The 27,331-nt window shown below is 39.4% G+C and overlaps 1 protein-coding gene across 1 annotated transcript in view; it reads left to right on the forward strand.

Annotated features, from left to right (window-relative positions):
- The window catches only part of APLF (aprataxin and PNKP like factor), an 81,448-nt gene extending 71,611 nt beyond the window's left edge, over nt 1-9,837 (forward strand). The window contains exon 10 of the mRNA XM_045788141.2: nt 9,319-9,837. Within this exon, the coding sequence (XP_045644097.2) occupies nt 9,319-9,524 (206 nt within the window). The 3' untranslated portion in view covers nt 9,525-9,837. The remainder of the gene's footprint in view (nt 1-9,318) is intronic.
- Nucleotides 9,838-27,331: the final 17,494 nt, after the last annotated feature.

The raw sequence follows: 27,331 nt of genomic DNA on the forward strand, positions 1-27,331 counted from the left end.
ACTCATTGCACAATATATAGTTATCCTTGTATCTTTTAGAATTCTTTCGTTGGCCAGTATCCGAAAACAAAATCTCAAACTAGCCTAAGTGATAATGAGAACTTACTGACTTCTTTAAGTGAAAAATCCAGAAGTGGTGATGAATTTAGACAAGATTTACTGTTTTGACTCATTAGTAATGTCAATAATGTCACCAGTGACCCAATTTCCTTTCATCATTCTGTCTTTAGAGGAGTCATTATCATCCTAAGACTGGCTCTTCCCCCCACAAAGGGACTATATGCATCCTTATTCAGCACCCATGTTTACATCTCAGGAGAGAGAGGATGAACAGCTTTAGTTCTCACTATTCCTAGGAAAAATCATGAAATTCACTTCTTTTACTGGTTTAGATCATATTCTTACTCTTGAATGAATCACAAGGACTACTGATGAGCTTGTACCACCCCTGGAACTAGGGTAGGGTCACCTTCTCCAGAACCACAGAGATCCCTGACAGAAACTAAAGTTTTGGGGGAAAGAGAGGGAGGGAGGACAGATACCAGAGAAGAAACCATCAAATGTCCTTCGGTCCTAGGTGGAGGCATCCATTCTGCCTTCTCTTTCCCTGGTTCCAAACCCAAATATTTTTTACCTTTAACAAATTCTGGCTTCTCCATATCATTTACATAATGCAGAGGCCAGTTTGGCACACAATATTTCTGCCCACAGAATGAGAGAAGAAAATGCATATTCTGCAGGCTGTGACCACACGTACATGCATGTGCATGAACACAACCCCCTTGTAACCAAGTGACAAAAATAAGGAATTTCACCGTAAGCGAATTCCATTTTAAATTTCTCATTGAAACACACTTTTGTGCTTTAGTACTTCAGACACAACTCATTTTATCTGAGCTAATAGGTTATAGAGGTTATATGTTACGGGTTATTACTTTTTTTTACTGGGGCTGTATCTAATGATACAGCATTTCTGGTGGTTAAATAAACTTTTTTTACCGGGAGTCATGTAATGTATGTTGATTAAAGCATATTTTATTGGCAAAGTTTAACACTGTCCCATGAAAATGCATTTGACACATCTGTATCTTTATAAAAATAAGAACCATTTTCCTAAAAACGATCAGTGTGCATCAGATGGCATAGTTTAATCCGAGTTTTCTTTGAAAAGTCTTTTTGAATTATCATTAGGGAATCTTCTCAAGGAAGAACATATTTTTACAACTAACTTCTTTGAAGAAAAGGTTTTCATTTCATTGGAAAGCCAGTTTTTATAAAAGTGTAGATATTTTTAAGCAACATTTAATTTAATTTTTAAAAAAAGATTTTATTTATTTGTCAGAGAGAGAGAGACAGAGAGAGAGCATGCGCACAAGCAGGGGAAGCAGCAGACAGAGGGAGAAGCAGACTCCCTGCTGAGCAGGGAGCCCAACACGGACTCAATCCCAAGAACCTGGGATCATGACCTGAGCTGAAGGCAGACGCTTAACCTACTGAGCCACCCAGGCATCCCAATATTTAATTTTATATTTTTAATCTACTTTCAAGGGTTGTTATGTGGTGATACTGTCAGAACACTCTTCATAGTCTAAAACTTATAAATTACGGTGTCTGGAGTATTTCCAATCTTAAATTAAATGTTGGGGTCTCATTATATTTCTTAATTTAGAGATATCTAACCTGAATTCTAATGTCCTTGTTTTTCTCATCTCCCGAATCCTTGAGGTTTAACATCACCCATGATCTTTATCTCATTTATATAAATTTATTATACACTTACTGGTTCATTTATTATATCTTCCAAGTGAGCAGAGTTAACTGAGATCTGTGAGAACCAGCTCTGGGTGTATATGCTTGTGGCAAGACAGTCTAAAATCTCTGAGGAAAGGGAAGAAGCACTTTCTGCTGGGGCTTATCAGGGTAGACCATGATATAGGAATTAAAGCTAAGTTGGTCTTTAAGGTGGTTGGATTTAAATCATTTTTGTTTCTTAGCTTTGTGGTCGGTAGGTAGAAGATACCCCGTACAAAGTGAGTAATAGATCAGTGAAGGATATTGAGGTAGAAAATGCTTGTAAGTGGTGTGTGGAGTTAGAAAGTGGATCGGTTTAACTAACATGGAGAGTGTCTGTAGTTACCGTGGACGAGACTAAAAGGATGTATCAAGGCCAGATTACAGACGCTCTTGAAAACTAGACCAAAGATGTGGGTGCCTTGGCATGTCATGATGAGGCAGTATTTTATCCAAATCAAGTTGGTGACATTGCACCACCTGAGTTAGAGTGGGGGAGGATTTCTGGGTATTAGGCGGTTGAATAAAGGGCCAGAGCTAGGGTGGCCACCACGAGAATGGAAAGATAGGATTGGATACAAGTGAGATTTTGAAGGAAAAATCAGTCAGATTTGCCAACTAATGGGATGACATAAAGGAAATAAGGATGACTCAGAATTATAATACTATTTATCAGGAGACCAGGGATGACATTTACAGAGTGTAGAGATCAGGAGGAAAAGCCAGGTAGTTGCTGTTGTTGTTTTTAATTTAAACATCTTGAATTTGAGGTGGGGTATCATAACTACACAATGAGACAATAAAATTTAATATGATACCAATGTTAAAATAACTGCATTAAACTCTTACTATTTAACTTTTTTTTTTTTTAAAGATTTTATTTATTTATGTGACAGAGAGACAGCCAGCGAGAGAGGGAACACAGCAGGGGTGTGGGAGAGGAAGAAGCAGGCTCCCAGTGGAGGAGCCCGATGTGGGACTCGATCCTGGTACACCGGGATCACGCCCTGAGCCGAAGGCAGACGCTTAACGACTGCGCTACCCAGGCACCCCTTACTATTTAACTTTTGATTTGTAGCACTCCTAAAACATTTCTGTCTACAGAGTTCTTCCACACACGTAACAATTTATGTAGTGTATTTTTTTTTGTAGGTTTAACTGCTGTCATCTATTAAGCTTCTTATGTATCTAATTTGTTTAAAATTTCACTAACTTTCCACACTTTTTTTTTAGAGTGCTGTGGTTTTGTCACGAAATACTGAATGCAGGAGTAATCAATGCCAGGAAAATTTTGTTTTATACTTTCTTAGCTACCTTACCTGTTGACCATATTCAAAAAAAATTATCATCAGCATTTTATTATCTGATTATTGGAGTCATTCTGGCTTTTATTATTATGTGATATGCATTATTCTAGGCTACTGGTACCATCCATGGCTGAAAATTTAGAATGATCTACTGATAGCTATTTTAATATTTCTCTAGTTCTGCAATTGTATGCATACATTTGCTTATATATACTTTTCTTCCAGAAGTAGAACCCAAAAGTTCTAGAAAGCTATTATGGAAATTAATGGAACTTAAATGAGATTCTATAAACTGCTGCTTAGTGTGGGGAAAGTGGAGAGATTTGGGAATACAAAAAAGGCTGTTGTTTTAAACACGTTAAAAAGGTTTGTTACTTTTCTAAAGGTGGTTCTTTTCCATGATGGAAGTCCAGTGTTAACCATCAGTTTTTTAAAAATAAGTGACCACCTATTTCTCCTGTGCTGTTTTGTGCAGTCAAACTGTCAGTCCATCCCTTCATTTCATATACTTCGCTGTTTGGTAGAGAAAATGAAGATTCCTACTTTGGCCTTAAAATTAGAACTTTGGAGTCAGAAAGATTTTTGAAGTAATTTAATCAACATTTTTTGACTCATAGATAAAAACATAAATTCCATTAAGCCATTAAATTAAGTGACTTGTTCATTGTTTATGGGCTTGTTTATGACCTAGATCTTTGGGCTTCTACTCCCCAGTCTATCCTCTCTCTTAAACCACAGCTGCTTTTTAGAGACTTTTTGTTGGATGAGGGGGATGGACAACCACATAAAAACAGCAATCACTAGCAGCAAGAAACTTCTAGGTGAAGATAGAGGAAAAAAACTTACTTCATCTGAGCTCACCTTAATTTGGAAGAAACAAGCACACTTCTGATTTCTTAGACACACTCAAGAATTACATTTCAGGGGTGTCTGGGTGGCTTAATCGGTTAAGCATCAGACTCTTGATTTAGGTTCAGGTCATGATTTCAGGGCTGTGAGATCCAGCCCCGTGTCAGGCTCCTCCTCAGCTCGGTGCTGGGCATTGAGCCTGCTTAAGATTTCTCTCTCTCCCTTCACCCCTACCCCTGCACACACACACACACACACTCTCTCTCTCCCCCTCTAAAAAAAAATTATATTTCAAATCAGTTAGTCATTATATAAGAAAATGTTATGTGTAGGCACTTATTTTTTCAAAATTGCAATTATGCTATTTAATTCTGTGGAAATTACAAAAAAATAACACTATAAAAATTATGTTTTGTTATTGAGTAAAAAAAAATTAAACAGCTCCTGCTGTTTCTCCTTTTATTATTTTTGCACTTTAATAAGCTTTTCGCCAACCACAACATTATCTGTACAATACTGGAGTCTTGGCTTGTGGTCGTCTCTGATGGGATTCCTCATGAATGTTGCCTGGTTCTCTAACCAGCAAGCTTCCTTGTATGAGCTTTCTTTGAAATTTTTATATAACAAACAGTGCTACTAGCAAGGTTTGTGTGAATTTTACTAGTTTTGTCACTTTAAATCCAGATGTTCATACTATATGTTTCAGCTTGCCCAGTTAGAGAATATACGCGTGGGTTTTTTTTTTCCCCCTTGCTTTCAGTTCTTCACATCCCTTTTGCATAAAAACTTAATTGTATGCCAAAGACAGGCATTTTATTGCTGGGTTAGGTGCTAGCCATATTTAGTTCAGAAGCTTGCTTCCTGAGTTTATTCCCATGATCAGGAAATCATGTAATGATTCAGATCAAGTATGCTTATTCAAAGCATTTTCCAAGTAAGTCAATTTTCACTATCTGAATAACCCAGTTACGCTGAAAGGCAGAAACAGTTATTTTTCTAAAAACACCTTCAGCAGTTAAAAAAAAAAAAAGTAGGGGTGCCTGGGTGGCACAGCGGTTAAGCGTCTGTCTTCGGCTCAGGGCGTGATCCCGGCGTTATGGGATCGAGTCCCACATCAGGCTCCTCTGCTATGAGCCTGCTTCTTCCTCTCCCACTTCCCCTGCTTGTGTTCCCTCTCTTGCTGGCTGTTTCTATCTCTGTCAAATAAATAAATAAAATCTTAAAAAAAAAAAAAGTAAACTCCCATCTAAATGGCATTTACATTGTGGAATATTTAAAGTCACTAATTGAATTTGCTGAAGAGGATCCATTGTGATTGATTCCAGAAAGATAATTACATGTCAGCATTCACTACCCTGTTAAGAAGTGTCCACATGGTGCTGTTAACACAGGACAGAGAGCTGACTTTGCCTTTGTCATGAGTTGGCCCGTCAGGTGCTTTTACTTAAAGCACAAAATACTTGTTCATGTGAAGTAAAATGGATGAAATCTGACTACCAACTACATGGAGTTCTGTTATGGATGGTTTCTTTTAGATTCTGAACCTCCTATTTAAAAGAATCATATGAATGTGATGTTTATGTAAATGAGGATTTGATAGATATAAACAATTATTTGATGATACAAATAGCATGATTTTATTGCTCAAGAAATAAGCCTGCCTCGTAAGTTGCTAAAGATTTCCAGGGTTCATTGAAACGTAAAGCCCCTTCATTAGCAGGATTTAGATAAAAGTCTTTAGTGTAATTCATTATATTGACAGGCTAGTGATTAAAAGTGTAGGTTATAAGAAAGGTTTCTGTAAAACTAAAGGTGTTCAGCAGCTGATCTGTAAATTGTTCATTTGTTCATCCAGTCATATATTTAACAAATATATATATATATATATATTGTCTTCTATGTGTTAGGCATTGTTGTAGGAGCTGAGGATACAATAGTGCAAAGCGTCATCCTCGTAGAATTTTACAAAGGTGGGCAGTAAACAACTGCATGTAAACAAGTATATGACGTCATATAGTGATAACTGCTAAGAAGAAAAAGTTGTGTAAGAGGACAGAATGGCATGGGTGTGTGTGGTGGAGGACAGGTGCCATTTCAGATAGGATGGTGAAAGGACTCTGATAATTTGACATTAGAGCAGAGGCTTGAAGGAGAGAGCAAGACAGGTGATTATCTGAGGGAAGAATATGCCAGGCAAGGGGAATGGTGACTCCAAAAGCCCTGGAGATCATCCTGCCTGTCCTATTCAAGGAGCAGTAGAAAAAGGGTAGACATGAAACAGAGAATAAGGAAGGAGTGGCAGATGAGATCAGGAAAGCTAGCAGTGGACCAGTTGTGTAGGGTCTTAGAGGCCAGGACCTACAAGTCAGGACTTCAGATTTAATTCAGAGTGAGATAGAAAGCTATTAGAAGGTTTTCTGGCTTCTCTATGGAGAACAGACAAGAGTGGAAGCAAGAAACCAGTTAGGTGAACATTGGAATTGACTGAAAAAAGAAGATGATGGGGGGGTGCCTGAATGGTTTGATCGGTTAAGCGTCTGCCTTCGGCTCGGGTCATGATCCCAGGGTTCTGGGATCAAGCCCCACATTGGGCTCCCTGCTCAGTGGGGAGCCTGCTTTTCTCTCTCCCTCTGCTGCTCCCCCAGCTCGTGTGCTCTCTCTTGCTCGCTCTCTCTGTTAAATAAATAAATAAAATCTTTTTAAAAATTTTGAAAAAAAGGGGCACCTGGGTGGCACAGCGGTTAAGCAGCTGCCTTCGGCTCAGGGCGTGATCCCGGCGATCTGGGATCGAGCCCCACATCAGGCTCCTCCGCTGTGAGCCTGCTTCTTCCTCTCCCACTCCCCCTGCTTGTGTTCCCTCTCTCGCTGGCTGTCTCTATCTGTCAAATAAATAAATAAAATCTTTTAAAAAATTTTTTTGAAAAAAAGAAGGTGATGATATGAGGACCAGAGAATGGAGTAGATATAGTGAGAAGTGGCAGATAGTTTTTGATGGCAGAGCCAGTAGGATCTCTCGACATATTGGGTATTGGGTTTTCAGTGGAGGGTATTCAAGGATGACTCCAAGGTTTCTTGGAAGGTTGGAGAAGTGATATACTCAAGACTGGTAAGAGAATGACGAGATTTTGGTGAAGCACATCAAGAGTTGTGTTCTGGGAATATGATGTTTCAAGATGCCTGTTTGTTATGCCAAGTAGAGAGACTCCACAGGCAGTGAGATAAAGGAGTCTGGAATTCAGGTGGTGCTTAAGGCTTAGGATGTAAGACTGGAGTGTGTTAGAGAAGAGGTCCCAGCCAGAAACTTCAACACTCCAAAATTCAGAGGTTGGGAAGATGAGGAAGAGCCGGCAAAGGAGCCTGAGAAGGAACAGCCAAATAAAGCAGGAGAAGAACCTGAAGTTGTTTCAGCTTTATATATGTTTTTCTTATAAATCTGCTAGGGCAATTTCGGACTCTGAAAGGAAACACATTGCTGAGATGTCACTAGTTTTATATATGAGATACTTCCAAAGCAGAATGGCCAAAAACGGAGGTGTTGATGGTCTTCACTCCTCCCTTCTTTGCCATCTGCAAACTACCCTCAAAATGTGTTTTAAATGTTTCCCATCATACAAGTTTTATGGGAAATTGAGATTAGCTAGACATAAAACATGCCCTCAGGATGCTTACACGAGATAAGAAATGTTTACAGATAAATACAATCATAGATTTCCCTTAAGGCACTGGTGTGCTTCTTACGCGAATGAGAACTGTGCAAATCATCATGTAGCCTTTTTAGCCTTGGCTTTGGAGAAACTCAGGTAGAAACCTGATGCTCAATTTATAATAATTATGTTCAAAATGAAACATTCTGGTTTTTATGTTCTTAGTTTCTACTTTTATTTGTATTTTTTATGACCTCATTATTATAAGCTGTCTCAAATCTTCTCTGGAAATGAATGGCGATATTAAGAAAAATGTAAATGTCTGGTCTGTGAGAGTTGAGAGTACAGATAAAGTATCTTTTTTTTTTTTTGTCCTCATTTCTTCCTCCTCAAATTTCTTGAGTTTAAGTTACATCTATCTATTGCATATGAACATTTTAGGAAGAAGTTAAGTAAAGCATATACAGAAGTGCAAACAATAATTTTTTAACCCATACATGTGGTGTTCATCACAGGGACTGTCCCCTGCCATTCAGGGATTTCCAGATAAATCTTCCTGCTTGTTTCTTAAATGTTCTGCATCGTCCTAGAGTCTCTCACTGCTTATTTTATAACATGCCTGTTGCTTGCAATGGAAAGAGGATAAAACAGTGTGGGATGAGGGAAGAAGTGGATTTGGAGACCAAAGAATTCTAGTGTTATAATTCTAGTTGTATAATATTATTTAGAAATCTATAAACTCTAATGGCTGTTACCATAGTAGTCCTGATATTTTCAGTAATCACAGTCCCTGAAACGTGAACTGTAAGATCTATAAAACTAAACTTTCCAAAGTGTTTAGACTCATATTTTCTCATTTGATCACAAACATAGCGTGTTAATCCAATTGTACTGGCCTTACTGTGATAACAGACTGTCCCCAAATTTCAGTGCCTCGCAACAATAAATAGGTATATTTCTCCTTGATGTTAAGCAGCTTATTAGCTGTGGCCTTGTCCAATGTGTGTTCTCATCCTGGAATGCGGGCTGAAGGATCAGCCCCGAGCGGGACGTGAAGGAGAGCGTGGCAGAGGGAAAATGAGAGCAGCAGAACCACAGAAAAGCGCTTAAAGCTTCTCCTATTTCCACTATGTCCACCCACTTTTTTTTGACCAAGTGTGATGTCAGTGGGGCTAGTTAAATATAATCATATCACAGGGAGGGGCAGTAAATAACTGGACAAAAATATATTCTACCACCCTGAGGGTAGGGTAGCACAAATATGATTATAATATTATTAAGGAACCATTATTATGATTCTCATAGGACATTTTAGTTTCAGGAACCTCAGTAGGAAAAGTTAGAATTCTGGGGGGCACCTGGGTGGCTCAGTTGGTTAAGGGTCTGCCTTTGGCTCAGGTCATGATCCTAGGGTTCTGGGATCGAGCCCTATGCCGGGCTCCCTGCTCAGCAGGGAGTCTGCTTCTCTCTCTCCTTCTGCCTCTCCCCCAACTTGTGTGGTCTCTCTCTCCCCCTCTCAAATAAATAAATAAAATATTTTTTTTACAAAAAGGAAAAGTTAGAATTCTAACAAAAAGTAATTTTAGCCCCCTTTCTAGAATTTGTAGTGGTTAGTGATGTCTTAAGTAAAATTAATTCTTGTCAGAGAAAGACATTTTACAGTTAGCTATCTCTACTCCCGGATTTGAGTGCCAGTTGATACGTCGTGTGCCAATTTTTTTTTTCAGTGAGAAGCATATCAGATGAAGACAGTGATAATGTTGGGCAGCCCAATGAATACGACCTCAATGACAGCTTTCTAGATGATGAGGAAGAAGAGTATGAGCCGACAGATGAAGATTCTGACTGGGAACCAGGACAGGAAGACCAAGAGAAGGAAGATGTGGAAGAGCTTTTGAAAGAGGCAAAAAAGTTTATGAAAAGGAAAAAGTAACTTTTTTCTGTGGTACTATATGGCTCCCATTTATTCTTTGTGGACAAAATTCAGGTACTAAGGAGGCACTTAAGTGATAATTGTTTTCCTTCTTTTTATGGTTATGACTTTGCTTTTGACTCTTCGCAAATGAAACACTGCTCTGTCAGCCCTCGATGCAGTGGATGGGATTTGCTTTGTTGCCTTGCTTTTTCTATCCTAGTTAAAGCATCTGGAAATAGGAAGCAGACAGAGAGTTAAAGAGAAATAATTGATATTTTTCATGTACTTTGTGTGTTGATAATAAAAAGTAAAAGCCATAGGTTGCACAACACTTTGGCCTTGTTTCTTTTTTCCAAAGATTCTATCTTTATAGAATAGTAGGCAAGCAGAACCAGGCAAATTACATCATAGGTGGGAGAGCATGCCTCTTTTATTGCTATTGAAGTAATTCTTCAAGCAGAACTAGGCTTCAGAAAGTGACAGCCATCATATAATGGCTATTATTTTTCTAGTATTTCATTTACTACTTTTGTTCTTTGAAACTTAGGGAAATTAGTATAAAGTGGATGCTGAAAATATATTCAACTAAACTATAGAAATGTTCACCCTGCAGGGAATGTTATTTTGTGCCCCACAGCTGTAATTTATTCTGTCTGAATTTTAAAGTAGAAAAATCCAAGGGATTTGACAGTTTCTTTTTCAAACTAAAGTCCTACATGGTTATTTTAACTCTCAGTGTTCTGTCTTTACATTAAAAGATATAGAAATGATTTTTAACCGACATTTTCTCAGATTACATTAGTTCTTTTTTTTTTTTTTTAAGATTTTATTTATTTATTTGACAGAGAGAGAGACAGCCAGTGAGGGAGGGAACACAAGCAGGGGTGGAGTGGGAGAGGAAGAAGCAGGCTCCCAGTGGAGAAGCCTGATGTGGGGCTCGATCCCAAAACACCGGGATCACGCCCTGAGCCGAAGGCAGACGCTTAACGACTGCACCACCCAGGCGCTCCTACATTAGTTCTTTTGTCCTCAGATGAAGGCAGCAAGTTATCTGCTAGTATTCAAGATTCTGGGCTTTTATTTCAAGAAGAAACCCTTTATTCTCCAGTTTTACGAAATGTATCTCTGTTCTCAAACTACTTCAGGCCCTGTAATACTCTTCATTTTAGGTGACTTAGAATTTTTGAAATACAGTTTAGAATCTTTAATAGCAGTTGGGTGTGGGAACACCACAGTAGGCATAGTATTGAAATCATAAATCGCTAAACCGAAAGTATCCTAATATTTATCTAACACTGATATTTTCTATTCTAAGAGAATGTAGGAATTTAAATCTTAAAAGGGCAAGACAGATTTATAATTGTTTTCTTAGTGCTTTTGAATGTCTTTTGAAGTTAATTATGTAATATTAAAATTAACTTAAACTGGCCAGGACAAGATAAATATTTCTTTAGACTATTATTACCTATTATTCTGACTTTGCTTCTGTTATTTAGGAACTGATTTGTCCCTTCTAATTCCCTTTAGTCTTGGGGGTTTGACAGACCTATGAAAAAATCTTTGAACTTATTTTCATCTCTGCACTGACTCAATCCTTAAAGGGTTTTTTAATCCGCTCATAGGTTTTTCCCCAAATAATTGAAAATATGTTCACACAAAAACTTGTACACGATGTCCATAAAGGCATTATTAATAATAGTCAAAAAGCAGAGGCACCTGGGTGGCTCAGTCTGTTAAGCATCTGACTCTTGATCTCAGCTCAGGTCTTGATCTCAGGGTTGTGAGTTTGAGTCCTGTATTGGGCTCCACGCTGGGCATGGAGCCTACTTAAAAGATAAATAAATAAATATAAACAAAATTGGTATAACAAAAAGTAGAAACACCTAAATGCCTATCAGTTGATGAATGGATAAACAAAATGTGGCATATCTCTACAGCGGGATATTTTTGGCAATGAAAAAGAACTGAAGGATTGATACGTGCTTATAACATGGATTAACCTTGAAGAGGTTGTGCTAAGTGAAAGAAGCCAGCCACAAAAGGCCACATATTGTATAAACTAATTTATATGAAATATACAAAATAGGCAAATCCATAGGAAGTAGATTAGTGGTTGCCAGGGGCTGGAAGAGTCAGGGACAGGGGGTGACTGCTAATAGATACAGGGTCACTTTATGATTGTTAAAAATGTTCTAGAATTAGTGGTGATGGTTGCACAACTCTGTAAATCTACTAAAACCCACTGACTTGTACACTTTCGAAGGGCAGATTTTATGGTCTGAGGATTATGTATTTTAATAAAGCTGTTATAAAAATGAGTGCAAAAGGTGGTGACACTAGTCTTTCAGAAAGAAAAAAACATTTAATCAGAATATGTTCTTGACAATAATGTGATAGCTCATGGTTGCTTTATTTTTAGAGGGGGAGAGGGGCAGAGGGGCAGAGGGAGAGGAAAGGGAGAATCTCAAGCAGGCTCCACCCCCAGTGTGGAGCCCAACTTCAGATTTGATCTTAAAACCCTGAGATCATGACCTGGGCCGAAATCAAGAGTCAGATGCTTAACTGACTAAGCCACCCAGGTGCTCCTCATGATAGCTGTTTTTAAAGGATAGTGTGATGTGGCTTCTGTAATCATCCCGAAGACACTCTTCAGTATAATATATAAATATATATCTTTTTTTTTTTTTAAAGATTTTATTTATTTATTCGACAGAGATAGAGACAGCCAGTGAGAGAGGGAACACAAGCAGGGGGAGTGGGAGAGGAAGAAGCAGGCTCATAGCGGAAGAGCCTGATGTGGGGCTCGATCCCATAACGCTAGGATCACGCCCTGAGCTGAAGGCAGGCGCTTAACCGCTGTGCCACCCAGGCGCCCCTATAAATATATATCTTAATTGACTAGAGTGTAGCGAGCATTTGCCACTTGGAATTGGACTATATTTAAATCTGAGACTTACAAAAGAGAGGGCAAACTGACGACATTAGCTTGTCAGTGGGTTTAAGAGCAATGTTAACAAAAACTTGATTCTTTAAATAATTGCCATCCTAAACAGTGTATGGGCACCAGGTCTCCCTATCGTGGATGTTCACAGAATTTAAACTGTATCTCAGCCCAAAATTGTCACATAGACATTTCTCACCAATGTGCTGAATTCTGAAAGCAAATGTTTTTTGTTGACTTCTTGGGGGTGGGGGGGAGGTTCTGGGAACTTGGGAAGCTGAGATGTGAAGATTTTTCAGTGACACCCAGACACTGATTCTGTTTTTGCCCCAGGTTGACGATGGCCTTGTCAGTACTATTGGTTTCTAGAACTGGAAGATCCTAGTGGTTGTAAACATTAATTTCATGTCATGAAAGCAAATAGATTGTGAGCATAATTTTCCAAGGTTGGTGACATAAAGCTGAGAATAAATAGACAGTGACTGTCTTCCAATTAATGTGTGCAGAGTTCAGTGTCACCAGCACGGCCTGTGGTGGGAGGAACCTCACACTGACGTGCTGCATCCAACCCTGCTCTGCGAGACCACCTTGTTCCTATTAAGTTCTCTTTCCATAATGGGGTGTGTGTGTGTGTCTGTGCATGTATTTTCCTCCTGCCAGTCTGCAAACCATACTTACTCCATTGTGTTCTGTTGTGCCCAAGACCCTGTCTAGCACAGAACGGCATCGAATCCCTGTGTTGACGTGCTTACAATCTATTCGGGAGGTTGGCTATCTATTCACTCAGGAACAACGACATACTGTGGGGTTACAAGGGAGAAGAAGACATGGGGTCTCCAGTCACAGAGCTTACAAAGGCAATGAGGCAGTCTGTCAAATAACAGTGGGTAGAATGGGACTAGTCAGAGAAGGGAATGCTGGATTATAATCTAAATATCCCGTCTTGCTGCATACTGAAATATAGTCTCAATCTTGAGGAAAAGCCTTTGTATGATGGAGTTGGAAGCTGAACTAGTAGATTTTTTCATAGAATACAATTTTTACTTGAAAGAATGAGTAGCATGGTAGATATGCTATGCTTATTCCAATTTGAGTATTTGGCAGATGTTTCCTCAAAAATGTATGAAGCAAGCCTGTTTTTCAAGGAAAACAACCAACAGTATTTGTTGTGATTTGACTTGAGCTTTCAAGCAAAAAATAGAATTTTGGAAAAAATCTGTATTGGTCACTGTGAGCTTGATAGCTTCCCAAAGCTTTCAAAACTGTTATCATGGTAATATAAATAATGAAGTGTGTTGACATTTGGAAGAGCTGCAGAAGTGAGCAAGCCAATATTTTCTAAATGACTAGTATATGTTACAAAATCAGGCATGGGTAAAATCTATTCAAAGCGTAAGACCAATTGAATTTAATATAACAGTGTCTGTATGGTCCATTAATTTAGTTTCAGACTACATATTGTAACTAACCTTTCAGAAGCTACCATTTTTCTAATTTTTGATGATGTATCAAAAATAATATCCATAATTATCTGAAAAGCCTATTAAAATACTCCTTCCTTTCCCAAGTACTTATCTGTGTAAGGCCTACTTTTCTCCATATACTTTATTTATTTATTTATTTATTTTTTAATTTTAATGTTTTTTTATTATATTATGTTAGTCACCATACAGTACATCCCTGGTTTCTGATGTAAAGCTCGATGCTTCATTAGTTGCATGTAACACCCAGTGCACCATGCAATACGTGCCCTCCCCACCACCCATCACCAGCCTATCCCATTCCCCTACCCCCTCCCCTCTGAAGCCCTCAGTTTGTTTCTCAGAGTCCATAGTTCTCCATATACTTTAAGTAAAACAACATGAGAGTAGATCCATGAACCCGGCTATCTTCTATTAAGCTAGGCATTAGAAAGATTTATAAGAATGTAAAACAATGCCACTCAGCTCAATAAATTAAAAAAAAAGAATTGTTTTTCATAAAATACATTTTTTGTTTATTTTATTTTTTAAAAGATTTATTTATTATTTATTTGAAAGTGAGCACGAGCGGGAGGGGCAGAGAGCGAGGGAGAGAGAATCTCAAGCAGACTCCTTGCTGAGTGCAGAACCCAACACAGGGCTCAATCTCACAATCCTGAGATCATGACCTGAGCCAAAACCAAGAGTTGGACACTAACGTGACTGTGCCACCCCAGTGCCCTGGTTTGTTATTTTTAAATGAGTTAGTAAATAAATATTTTAAATTTCTCAATTATAATTTCCAAAATGGTTTGTCACTATAGATACGACCCTCATAAACAAAAGCTCTTTGGGGTCTTTAATAATCTTTATGAGTAAAAGGAGTTGTAAGGCTCAAAATTTTGAGAACCACTCCATTATATCAGTGTACCATTCAGTTAGGTTAGTTATGGTGGGATAACCCTAAAATCTCAGTGATTTAACAAAAGGAAAGTTTTCTTATGCCAAGATTTCCTGTGACTCTCTGGGGCACTGTCTTCCACATGACAACTTGACATCCCAGATTTTCAGAGGCTCCATCATCTTGTAGTTGCACTATCTGGAACCTGGGACCTTCTTAACCAGGGCTGCCAGGAGAATAGAGAAAGTGGGGGGTTAGGCCCTGCGAATCCAGTGCTGTAGACTGGAAGTGAGCTCATCACTGCTGCTCACAGGCTGTTGGCCAAAAGCAGGCACATGGCCCTGCCCACTGAAAGAGGTGCCCAGAAAAGATGAGAAGCAGATAGAGTGAACACTAGTCATGTCCACCACAATCACCAAAGGAGTGAGTAATATCAGGGAAAAGAGAGTTGGGGACAAGATCTTGAGTGTCACTATTTAAGGGATGAAAAGATAAGGTTCACTGAAGGAGTTAGAGGGAGAAGGGAATGTCAGGAACTTGCCCTCTAGCTCACAGTCTGCATCTGCTCACCTCTTCCCTGGACGTTCCCATGACCTGGCCCTTCCTGATGGGCTCCTGCCTACCTCTACTAAAGGGAGAGGTCTCTTACCCCTCCTGGTCTTCTGCCCCTCCTCCCCATCTTGCTCATTCTACCTTCAACGCTCTGGTTTTCTTCATGTTTCCGGAACTCCCCAAGCTCCCTCCTGCCCTGTGGCCTTTGTACTTCTTACCTGTGTTGGGAATGCTCTTTTTTTGGGGGGGGGGGGGAAGGGGGAATACTCTTCCCCTAGATCTTCACATGGCCACTGCCATTCACTAGTGGTCTCTACTCAAATATCACTCTGCAGGGAGCCTTCTCTGACTACTGATCTAAAATAGCCACCACCTCAAGCCCTCAACCCACCATTCTCTGTCTCTTTTCCCTGCTTTGTTTTCATAGCCCTTATTATACTACTTCATGGTCCCAGTTTTGTTTGTTTACTTGCTGCCATCCCACTTGAATATAAACTCTATTTGGGAAAGAACATTGTCTTGTTTATTTCTGCATCTTCAGTGCCAAGAACAATGTCTGCCACGGTTACAGCTACTCAACATGTATTTGTTGAATGAAAGAGTGAATGGATATTCTAGAATTTCCAGAATGCTCCAGAAAAAAAAAAAATCATGTTTATATAAGTTTCAGAGACAGTAAATACTGTTGACCCAATTTTGAAGATTTCAGCATATAGTTTTGCTTATGCAAGGCTATGCTGTGTCTCTGAGTGAGAAGCCCACTTAATCCAGCATTTCACAAACTTATATCGCCACTATACTCCTTTTTGAGCCTCACCTAATAAACATCCTATAAAATCAGAATTCCATTTGAGAAAGGCCGCTGTTGGCTATGGAAATCTGTTGAGGATATTTTACAGGGGAATGACATCTTCTGACCTCTAGGCCATCTCCTGCTCCCTCTCTTCCATTGCCCACCTCCAATTTTCTATTTTCTTTCCTAGACCAGGAGCAGAGCCCCACTCTCAGCAGTCTGAGCACCTGCAATCTGGCACTCACAGGAGAGAAAAAAGAAAAAGTCTGTCTGCTGGTGGCCACTCTGGAGATTCTTTTACCCAAAGAGCCACATGGTAACCAGCAATATAACACCCAAACGCGTCTCACATAGATCTGAGACCTCCAGTACAGCATTCTCCAATCTTGCCACAGTTCCAGCCTCCTCCCAACACCAACCTGTCCTCCTTATTGTAGGATGTGTGGGTTGGAGGACACTGCTAGGAGTGAGGTTGTATCTGCTTGCCACTGCGACCTGTTACTTTCTCCCAGAAGATCATTGTGCTGTTCCAGGGAACACTGCAGCCAGAGTCAGAGCCTGGGGAGCCCTGCTGTAGGAGACATCTCGATTACATTTCATAGACTCCCAATTTCCCCTAGACAAAGTGAAAGTCTTTGAAGACAGAGAAATGCAGGCGAGAAAGCTCCAACTCTACTCAATCTTGGCGCAGCTACAGTTCTAACATTCTGATGCTTAAGTGGGAGCCCAAAAACCACTCAATCCTGATCGAAGCCTCCCTACCAAATCCTAACTGCTTACTCTGCTTACCTCCTCTCTGCTCTGTAATCCTGCAACCGGATTATTTTACCTGCTTTGGTGGCAGTTTAAAAGTTGACCTGGAATCATGAGAAACCATGGGCATGGAAGTAGTCTCCAGATATTACTGATGCACAGTGCATGAGCAGGAAATTTTCAGCATGCATATTTCTTCATATCAAGTATTTATGTAAATATCAAGTATTTATGTAAATCCTTGCTATAAAGTATTTATATGCACCACTATATTAATATATTATATACACGATAAAACACAAACAAAATTAAAAATTTAAAAGGATGAGGTCAACTTGAAATAATCAATATTTTCTAACAGGATTCTTTTGTTTTCAGATTAACTAGGATAGAGCTATTCATCACTTTCTTTTGTCATTTAAGAAATCATCCCCATGTTTTCTTCTCTTTAAATTGAACTAAGATTTTTAAAGAAAAATCTCAAACATGCAGAAAAGTTGAAATAGTAGCAGAATGAGTATTTGCATACTCACCACCCAAATTCAATAGTAATGAACACTTTTACCATATTTGCATTATCTGTGTGTATGTGTTATAAACAAAACGATTAGAAAATAAGCTAAAATCATTATGCCCCTTCCACTATAAATACTTCAGCATGTATCTTCTACAATTGAGAACATTCTCCCTCAGAATCAAAATACAATTATCATAGCTGAGGAAATTAACAATAATTTCCTAATATTATCTAATATTCAAATTTAGTTCATAGTCACATTCCTCCAATAGTCTTAAATACATCTTTTAGAGCTTTTTTTTTTTTTTTGAAACAAGGATCAAATCAAGATTCATGCATTGCTTGTGGTAGCTAAGATTCTTTATGCTAGGTCTAGAGTGGTCCCCAGCTATCTTTTTAGAACACTGTCTTTTTTTAAGAGACAAGGTAGAATTTCCCACATTTTGTATTTATCTCATTATTTTACTGTGGTGTCATTTACCATGTTCCTCTATCCACTGTATTTCCTGTATCCTGGGAGTTAGAGTCAGAGCCTGATTAGATCCAGTAAAACGTTTTTGGCAAAAACATTGCTTCAGGAAGCACGTGTTAAGCCATCCCACTATTGGTGGGTGACACCTAATGTCTCCATGGTAAGGCGATGTTTTCTCACTTGCAAAATGTCTGTGGGATGATGCTTTTCAGGATCTATTGATGGTTCCTTACCTGAATCCATTATTACACTGGGGGGATTAGAAAATGGTGATTTCCTAATTCTTTCATTCCTTACCCATTTATTATTTTTTTTAAGATTTTATTTTTATTTATTTGATAGAGAGAGAGGGAACACAAGCAGGGGGAGTGGGAGAGGAAGAAGCAGGCTCTCAGCAGAGGAGCCTGATGTAGGGCTCGATCCCAGGACTCTGGGATCACGCCCCGAGCCGAAGGCAGACGCTTCATGACTGAGCCACCCAGGCGCCCCTCCTTTCCCATTTATTAGCTGGTATTCTACTATAAAGAAGAGATTTTCATCTACTAGAAATGAAATATAGTTCCTCTCCAAAGGTAGGATAAATGTTTCTCTAAATTTCCAGAGGAAGAAGTTAGTGAATATGAGCTTTTTCTTTCTTTTGACTTTTTAAAAAATATTTATTTAGTAGTAGCAGCAGTAGTATCTCTAGGTATTCGGAGATTTGTATTTACTTAATGTTTTATAATGAATTCGAGTCCTTAGGGGTTTTTTTCTCTACAAAATCAGAGAAAACAGACAAGCAGAAAGAACATAAAAATCACCCAGAGCTGCTTCCACCTTCAGACCATCGCTAGTAATCCCCTCTTTTGAGTGTCCTACTCCTGTTTTGCAATTGATAAATTGAAGATTAGAGAGTTTAAGCGAATTCTCCCAAGTTACAGAGTAAAAATTAGTAGTAGCGGGTGGTTCTAAGAATGCTGGCAGGTGACCGAGGACTTCTCATTCACTCTAGGTCAATAGTTCAAGAATTCCCTTCCAACCTACCAAGTCCCTTCCACCTTTTGAGGCTGCCCCTAGTTAATACTGGTGTGTTCAAGGATAGAACCGGTTCACCTGATGCCTTAACCAGTCCTCTCACACCTAAACTTATAAACAAAACGAAGTGCCAAGAGGTCTGATTTTTATCTTGTGCTTCCATCTTGCTTCAGGGCACTAATTTAAAATGGACAATGACAGATTAATACAGTGACCAGCCCTATTGAATCCCTCCTCTCAGTGAACTAAGTTCTCGTTTGCTAGATTTGCTATTTAAAAGAATGAGAACTCAGGAAATAAAATATATGCCAACTTGGTGTCATTCTTTCAGTGGCAAATCAAGTATTTCTGCAAAAGGAGTTCATGATTAAAGATGCAAGGACCTTGTCATGTTAATGTTAGCTCATTTCCTGCCTCAAAATGTCTTCCTGCCTCTGTCACTGCCAGTGACTGACAGCTGGCTTGCTAATTAAATTCAAGCAGTTGTTTGCTTTTCCTGACCTTTACTGAGAAAATGCATTTTCAGGCTCTGGACGCGAATAAAGTGCTTTAATTTGGAGAGAATAATGTGTTTGCATCATCCCAGCAATCTGTGGATCTGATTACCTGTGTTATTTCTACATTCCACTTCACAGCGGACTTCTGGAGGATGGCTGGTAGTTGCAGACACAGCGTAATGAGTGCCGAGCTTTGTCTCTCTGCGTCATGTGTCACCCCAAAGAGGGCATGTTTGTTTCTGAGGGAATGAATGAAGGCTCTAGCAGACCGCTGCTCTCAAGAGCCTCCGAAACCTATTTCATTTGAACCGCCTAAATTTTTCATATTCTGTTAAGGTCTTTGTTTACGCTGGCTCATAGGAACAAATAGTTCTCAAGTTGTAGCCTTGATTTTCTGGCCCTAACCTGCCCTTTCCTGGTTTCCTCATTGCTCCCCACCGCCCTCTACTGGGGGAGACTGGGTGGTGCAGCAGCTTTGTGCCATGCAGGGGGCTGCTGGAGGGGAGCTTCAAGGGAGTGGGCGCAACCCAGCAGGTGGGGAGCTGCCCGAGAAACAAAAATAAAAAACGGATACACTGGGCTACATAAAAATGTGAAGCAAAAAAAATTGTAAAGCTTCTGTGCATCAAAGGATATAACCAGCAAAGTGAGAAGGCACTCTCTAAAATGGAAGAAAATATCTGTTGATCCTGTATCTAATAAGAAGTGAATACTCAGAGTATATAAAGCACCTCTACAATTCTACAACAAAAAACAAATAACCTGATTAAAATATGTACAAAGGACTTGAATAGACATGTCTCCAAAGAAGATTTACAAATGGCCAACAAGCATATGAAAAGATGCCGCACATCAGTGGTCATTAGCAAAATGCAGATGGAAACCACAGGAAAATATCACCTCTCACCTACTAGGATGGCTACTTTCAAAAAACAAATAACAAAAACAAAACGCAGAAAATAAGTGTGGGTGAGGACACCAAGAAGTTGGAACCCTTGTGCACTGTTTGGTGTGAGTGTAAAATGGTGCAATTGCTGTTGAAAACGTGGTGGTTCCTCAAAAAATTAAAAATAGAATTACCATCTGATCCATCAATTTCACTTCTGGGGATTTACCCAAAGGATTGAAAGCCAGGTCTCAAAGACGTTTGGAGGCCAGCATTATGCACAATAGCCAAAAGGCAGAAGCAATCCAAATGTCTACTGACGGATGAATGGATAAACAGGATGTTGTATATATGGATAGCAGAATACTATTCCACCTTAAAGCAGTAGGAAATTCTGACACCTGCTACAATATGGATGAAACTTGGAGACATTATGCTGAGTGAAATAAGGTCGTTACAAAAAGACAAATACTCTATGATTCCACTTAGGCGAGGGAGTAGGGTAAGTCAAATTCAGAGAGACAGAGAGCAGAATGGTGGTTGCCAGAAGATGGGAAGAGGTGGAAAGTAGGCAGTTGTTGTTTGCAAAACAAAGTGAATGTGTTTAACATTACTGAAATGTACACTTAAACATGGTTAAGATGGTAAATATTATATGTATTTTGTCACAATTTAAAAAAAAGACATTCTTCTTACAAGTAGCGACATTCCACGGCACAATTAGAGAATATCAGTTAAAACTCTTACTTAAATTTTTTAGATCCTCTAGCTTTTATAGGGATAAATTTCAATATTTCTGCTTATAAGCTTTGTTTTCAGTAATTGTAATTTTCTAAAAGCTTTAAAATTTAAGCTGTTTTGGTGTGATAGTCACTGAATACTTTGAAGATCTGAAATGGTTTATACTCAAAATGCAAAGTTTAGAGGGCCTATTTAAAAGATTTTATACAACTTTAATTGACAAAGTTGTTCTTCAAAGGCACAAACATTTCTAAAATCTGATTGATAACAGAAAGTAGAGAACATTCTGCCAAGCTAAAGACATTTTTTTTTGCATTTAGCAGTAACTTAATTTTAAAAATTCTGTTATTCTATGTATATTTATAATATTTATAAAAGTTGACAACTGTAGCTCCTATGCGGTTTTGTAAAATATTGAAGTTTGAGTGTAATATTGAATTATGTGTGCAACAAAACTAATTCTGGAGATAGAATTCTGCTCCATAAGTTTATTTAATAAGAACATCGCTTTTACCACAATACTGTGCTTCATTGAAATTCTGATTACCAAGACACATGCACACACACACACCCCCCATATAATTTGTCATCAATGTTGAACTTATTACTTGAATTTATAATAACATTTACTATAATGTCAAATGTTTGCCTTTGCCAGAATGAACTTCCTAAAGCTTTACTATGAATCTGTAAATATTGAAAAAACCTGATCAAACCATTATTGGAATCAGCTCAACTGACTTTCAGTTAGAATCATGTGAAGACATCTATATAAAATGATTATATAAAATTTTTCTTGTATAAATGGAGCCAAAACTCTCATAGCTATTGCTTCCTTTGTTTGCACAGACCAAAAAACCTGAATTAAAGCGGAGTTAAGTTAACTTAGAAGACCGGTCATGTGACCTACCTCACAGCACGCAGTAAACGCACCGTCTGCATTCGGACATAGCAAATTCCGCAGCCTTCTTCAAATAATTTCTAATTCTCTTGCTGATGCTTTTCAGCAGGTATGTATCTTCTTGTTTTCACGTGGTCAGTGATATCACCACGGCCCCCCTAGTGGACATTTATCATCGACTTCCCTAAAAAAAATGAGAATAAGTATTTTCCTTTCTGTAAGTTCATTGCTACCAGGGAGACTATTACAAAAGAAATTTTAAACCCATATTGTAAATTTTTAAAACTTCCCATTTTTCTGATGTCTTCCACAAACAGGCTGTGAGCAACCTGCCCAGGTGACCAGGTGACCAGCGTGATAAGACTGATTCCTGCCACAGGTTCCCCTTCTTCTTCTTTTTCTTTTTTTTTAAGATTTTATTTATTTATTTATTTGACAGAGACAGAGACAGCCAGCGAGAGAGGGAACACAAGCAGGGGGAGTGGGAGAGGAAGAAGCAGTCTCATAGTGGAGGAGCCTGATGTGGGGCTCGATCCCGTAACGCCGGGATCACGCCCTGAGCCGAAGGCAGACGCTTAACCGCTGTGCCACCCAGGCGCCCCTTTTTCTTTTTTTGAAAGATTGTATTTATTCACTTTAGAGAGAGGGGGAGCGGCAGAGGGAGAAGCAGACGCCCCGCTGAGCAGGGAGCGGGAGCGGGGTGCACGTTGACCGCGCAGACAATAAATGGCAGCCCAGGCTGTCGGAGGCCGTCTCACGCTCTGCGCGAGGCTCCAGCCGCCCCTCTGACGCCGGAGCGCGGCCCGAACGCCGCTCACGGATGAATACACCGGTCAGTGTGCGCGGAGCTGCCGGGGCCTGCGGGGAGCGTTTTAGGCTCTGAAGCACTTCGGAGGGTCAATGTTGTTGTTTTCAGCTGCTAAATGTGGGTAATTTTTATGTGGCGATCGATAATGCATGTAATTAATGTTTACTTTGATTCCTTTAACCGACCAACCAAACCCACCCAGCTTCCATCACTGCCCAAGAAGCTTACCCGGGACAGCAGGTGATTCCTGGGCTCTGCCTCTTCAAGACCCCATGGGAGTTAGAGTTCTTTCTTTTAAGTTTGTGAACGGAAATGCTGATCTTACTCTTCCGTCTCCCATGCTGGAATGATAGGAGAACACTATGAGAAGGTGCACCAGCCTCATTTGGCTGCAAAATCAGGCCGCTGAGCCCGTGAGGCCGCAGGCCCTCCCCCGCGTGGGTGTGAACACAGGAGGCTAATGATTGCCCTGGGCCGGAGCGGCAGCCTTCAGGCCATTCCTTCCACGCACCTGCTTTTCTTTTCTTTTTTTTTTTTTTATAATGATTTTTTATTATATTATGTTAGTCACCATACAGTACATCCCCGGTTTTCGATGTAAGGCTCGATGATTCATTAGTTGTGTATAACACCCAGTGCACCATGCAATACGTGCCCTCCTTACTACCCATCACCGACCCATCCCATTCCCCCACCCCCCTCCCCTCTGAAGTCCTCAGTTTGTTTCTCATAGTCCATAGTCTCTCATGGTTCATTCCCCCTTCTGATTACGCACCTGCTTTTCTACACAAAACTCCTCCGTTTAGCTCCCTGGGAGTTAGTAGGAGTCCTGAGGAGCCTAATTCTCATAGGACCTTGACTCCACAGAGCCCATGACTCCTCTGTTCTCTTTCAGTAGAAGCTGAATGAGATTGAGGCGGTGGCGGTTAAATAAAGGGATCAAATATTTCTGGGTATGTTATTATTGATTACTGCCTAAATGTTGCCCCAAACAACAAACACTTATTTCTCTAAATTTCTGTGGGTTCAGAAATCTGGGCGTGGCTTAGCTGGGAGCCTCTGGGTTGGGATCACTGGTAAGACTTCAGTCAAGGTGTCATATGGGGCTCGGGTTGTCTCAAGGCTCACTTGTAAGCTCATTCATGTGGCTGGTGGCAGGCCTACGGTCCCCACTGGCTACTGGCCAGACATCAGTCCCTTGTCCCAAAAGCCTCTCCATAGGGCTGCTCACAATATGGCAGCTATTTGGCTCTAGACGTCAAGAAATCATGCCCACTGTGGAGCCATAGTCTTTTTTTAACCTAATCTCAGACGTGACACATATCATACTTTTGCCATATTCTATCTATTACAAGTGAGGCAGTAGGGCCAGCCCATGCTCGAGGGGAGGGGATTGCACAGGGCATGAATACTGAATGGCTGGGGTCATTGGGCGTCATCTTAGAAGCTGCCTACCACAACCTTCCTTGTTCTTTTTCAGAATTGTCATGGCTATTGTGGAGATAGACTTTAGAATCAGATTTCCAAATTCAATAAGGAATTCTTTTCAGATTTTTAATTGGAGTACACCAAATTTATAATTTAATTTGGGAACTGCTAACATACAAAATTCAGTCTCATCCAGAAACATACCAGCCCCTCTATCTATTTTGTTCTTCTTTTATGTCCTTTAGCATTTTAGTTTTCTTAATAGGCCTTGCATATTTCCTGTCACTTTTGTTTCTAAGTACTTCATAATTATTGTTGCTCTTGTGGATGGAATATTTTTTTCTTTGCATTTTCTAATTGGTTATTGCTATTGCTGTAAACACAAAAACTACTCCATTTTCCTGTGCTGATCTTTGATTAGCCCAATTTAATGGACTGTCTTTTTAGTTTTAATATTTCTTTCACATATTCTAGAGATTTTCTAGTCAAACAATGATGTCATCTGCAAACTATGGTAGCTTTGTTTGTTCTTTTTAAAAATTAAAAAAAAAGATTTTATTATATTATTTATTTGAGAGAGAGAGCACAAATGAGGGGAGGGGCAGAGGGAGAAGCAGACTACCCACTGAGCAGGGAGCCTGATTTGGGGCTCAATCCCAGGACCCTGAGATCATGACCTGACCAATGGAGCCACCCAGGCACCCCCATTCTTTTCCAATATTTGTACCTCATTAATTTTTCTCATTGTATTAAATTAGCTAGAACTTCTAGGACAGTGTTGGTAGCAGAAATGACAGCCAGAATCCTTATCTTGTTCCTGATTTTAATGGGAGTGCTTCTGATGTTTCACGATGAGGTATGGGACCTACTGCCATTATAGAAAAAAAAAAATCATGGCATTAGAATTTTATAAACAAGGGGCGCCTGGGTGGCTCAGTCAGTTAAGTGTCCAACTCTTGATTTCAGCTCAGGTTATGATCTCAGGGTCCTGAGATTGAGCCCCCTTGTTGGCTCTGCACAGAGCCTGGAGCCTGCTTGAGATTCTCTCTCTCTCTCTCAAAAAGAATTTTACAAATGAAACTTCTGTTTCTTATCTGAAGAATCGTATAGAGGGAGAAATGAAGGAAACAAGAATAATAGCTTGGTCCTTTATGCATATATATATATATATATATATATATATATATATATATATATATATATATAATGTAAGCATAATCTAAGAGCTCTTCAAGAATTGCCTGAGGGTAAGCAAGGATGAGAAGGGTCTCACGACATAAAGCAGGAAAGGTAAGACCCATGATGCTCAGAAAGGAAGATGAGAGTGGCACTTGGGTCACAATTTATAAAGGTCCTTGATAACACACGTGATATTTATCCAGGAAAGTATTTGAGAAGGCACCAGAACATCTTTTCCAAAGGAGTCAAACACTAAGCACCTATAAAGAGATCCTAGAGTTGGTCCAGGGGAGTAAAATATTAAGTAATTCTTGGAGATGTTAACATTTAGAATATGTGACATGATATTTTATTGATCACTGAATCTGCTTTCTTCTGTAAACAGGTTTCTAGTTAAATAAGTTTACTTTTATTCATAGCTTATAAAGAATTTTAAAAAGAATGGTTTTGAATTTATCATACTTTTTAGCATCTACCAAGTATATTTTTTTGGCATTCACCTATTAATGTAATGAATTACATAATATATTTCTAATATTGAACTATGCTTGTATTCTGGAATAAATCCTGCTTATGATTCTCCTGCTAATATTTATCAAAGGTTTTTGATCTTTGTTCATAAAGGCGATGGGCAAATATTTGGGGAGCTTTCCATCATCTGTTCCTCAACAATTCAATAGTTCCTCAACTTTTGCATAAATCTGGGTTTGGTCCCTTTAAAGAGGAGAACTTTACTTTCTCGTTTATCTATAATTACTGTGTTTTATACCCCTTTTGGGTCAGTTTTTGTAATTTCCATAAAATGAGACATTTCAAATGTGTAAAAATTTACTTTCACGTTATAAAAATCTCCTAGACAAGGATACGGATACCCCTTTTTTTGATGGCTAAAGCTATCCTCTACCACTGATCTGTTCATTTCCTTCAGAGGTTTCATGCCTTGGAAACTGCCTTAGTAATAGCAGGTGAAGTTCATGGTGATTTGAATGTGTATGGTGGTGGGGTTCTTTTTCTACCACTACCTGGCTGTTTCCTTTATTCTGTTTGCTTTGGTTACCTCCCTGAATCACTGACCACCAACAGGGCAGAATGGAATAGGGGAAATGTTCTAATATCAACATACCAAGATTCTCATCCTAGCTCCAGAACTTACAAGCCTCAAACACACACCATGTCGTGAACAACTCATTCCTCTCAAAATGAGAATCATTACAAAGGGGCCAGTGGCACGAGGTGGGTAAGGTAATCCATAATGATGTTTGGGCTCTTTTCTTTCCCTGATTCAAGGAACACAAGCATAAAAAACACTGGTAAGGATTGAACCCTGCCCCCGCCCCCCATTCATATGTTGAAATCCTAATTCCTAGTCCCTCAGAATGTGCCCTTATTTGGAAATAGGGCCATTGCAAATATAATTAGTTAAGATGAAGTAATGCTGGAGAAGAGTGGGCCCCTATCCAATAAGACTGGTATCCTTATTAAAAGATTTCATTCATAATGAAACATTTGGGCACAGACATGCGTACAAGGAGACCACCATGTAATGATGAAAGTAGAGTTTGGAGTGATGCTTCTACAAGCCAAAGAATGTCAAAGACTTCCAGCAAACCACCAGAGGTGGGGAGAGACAAGGAACCAGTTCTTCCTCATGGCTCTCAGCAGGAAGCAACTCTAACTACACCTTGATCTTGGATTTCAGCCTCTAAGACTTCAAGACAATACATTTCTGTTTTTTAAAGCACTCAGTTCGTGTTACTCTGTGATAGCTGCCCTAGCAAACTGATACAAGCCCTGAGCTAGATGGTGTCTCTGGGAGTATCTCTGGATACGCCAGCATTCCACGCTTCTTGTCTTTGTAAACCAGTACGGCCTATATTAATCAGCCTTTGCAGCAATGATGGTGCAATAACTCTGAAACTTGGAAGCTTAAACCAGAAACATTTCTGTTTCACTCATGGGTCTATGGCTGTGGCTCTGCTAAA

The sequence above is a fragment of the Ursus americanus genome, chromosome 7 (assembly GCF_024610735.1).
Source record: "Ursus americanus isolate L20-20 chromosome 7, mUrsAme1.1.p, whole genome shotgun sequence".
In the NCBI taxonomy this organism is placed as follows: Eukaryota; Metazoa; Chordata; class Mammalia; order Carnivora; family Ursidae; genus Ursus; species Ursus americanus.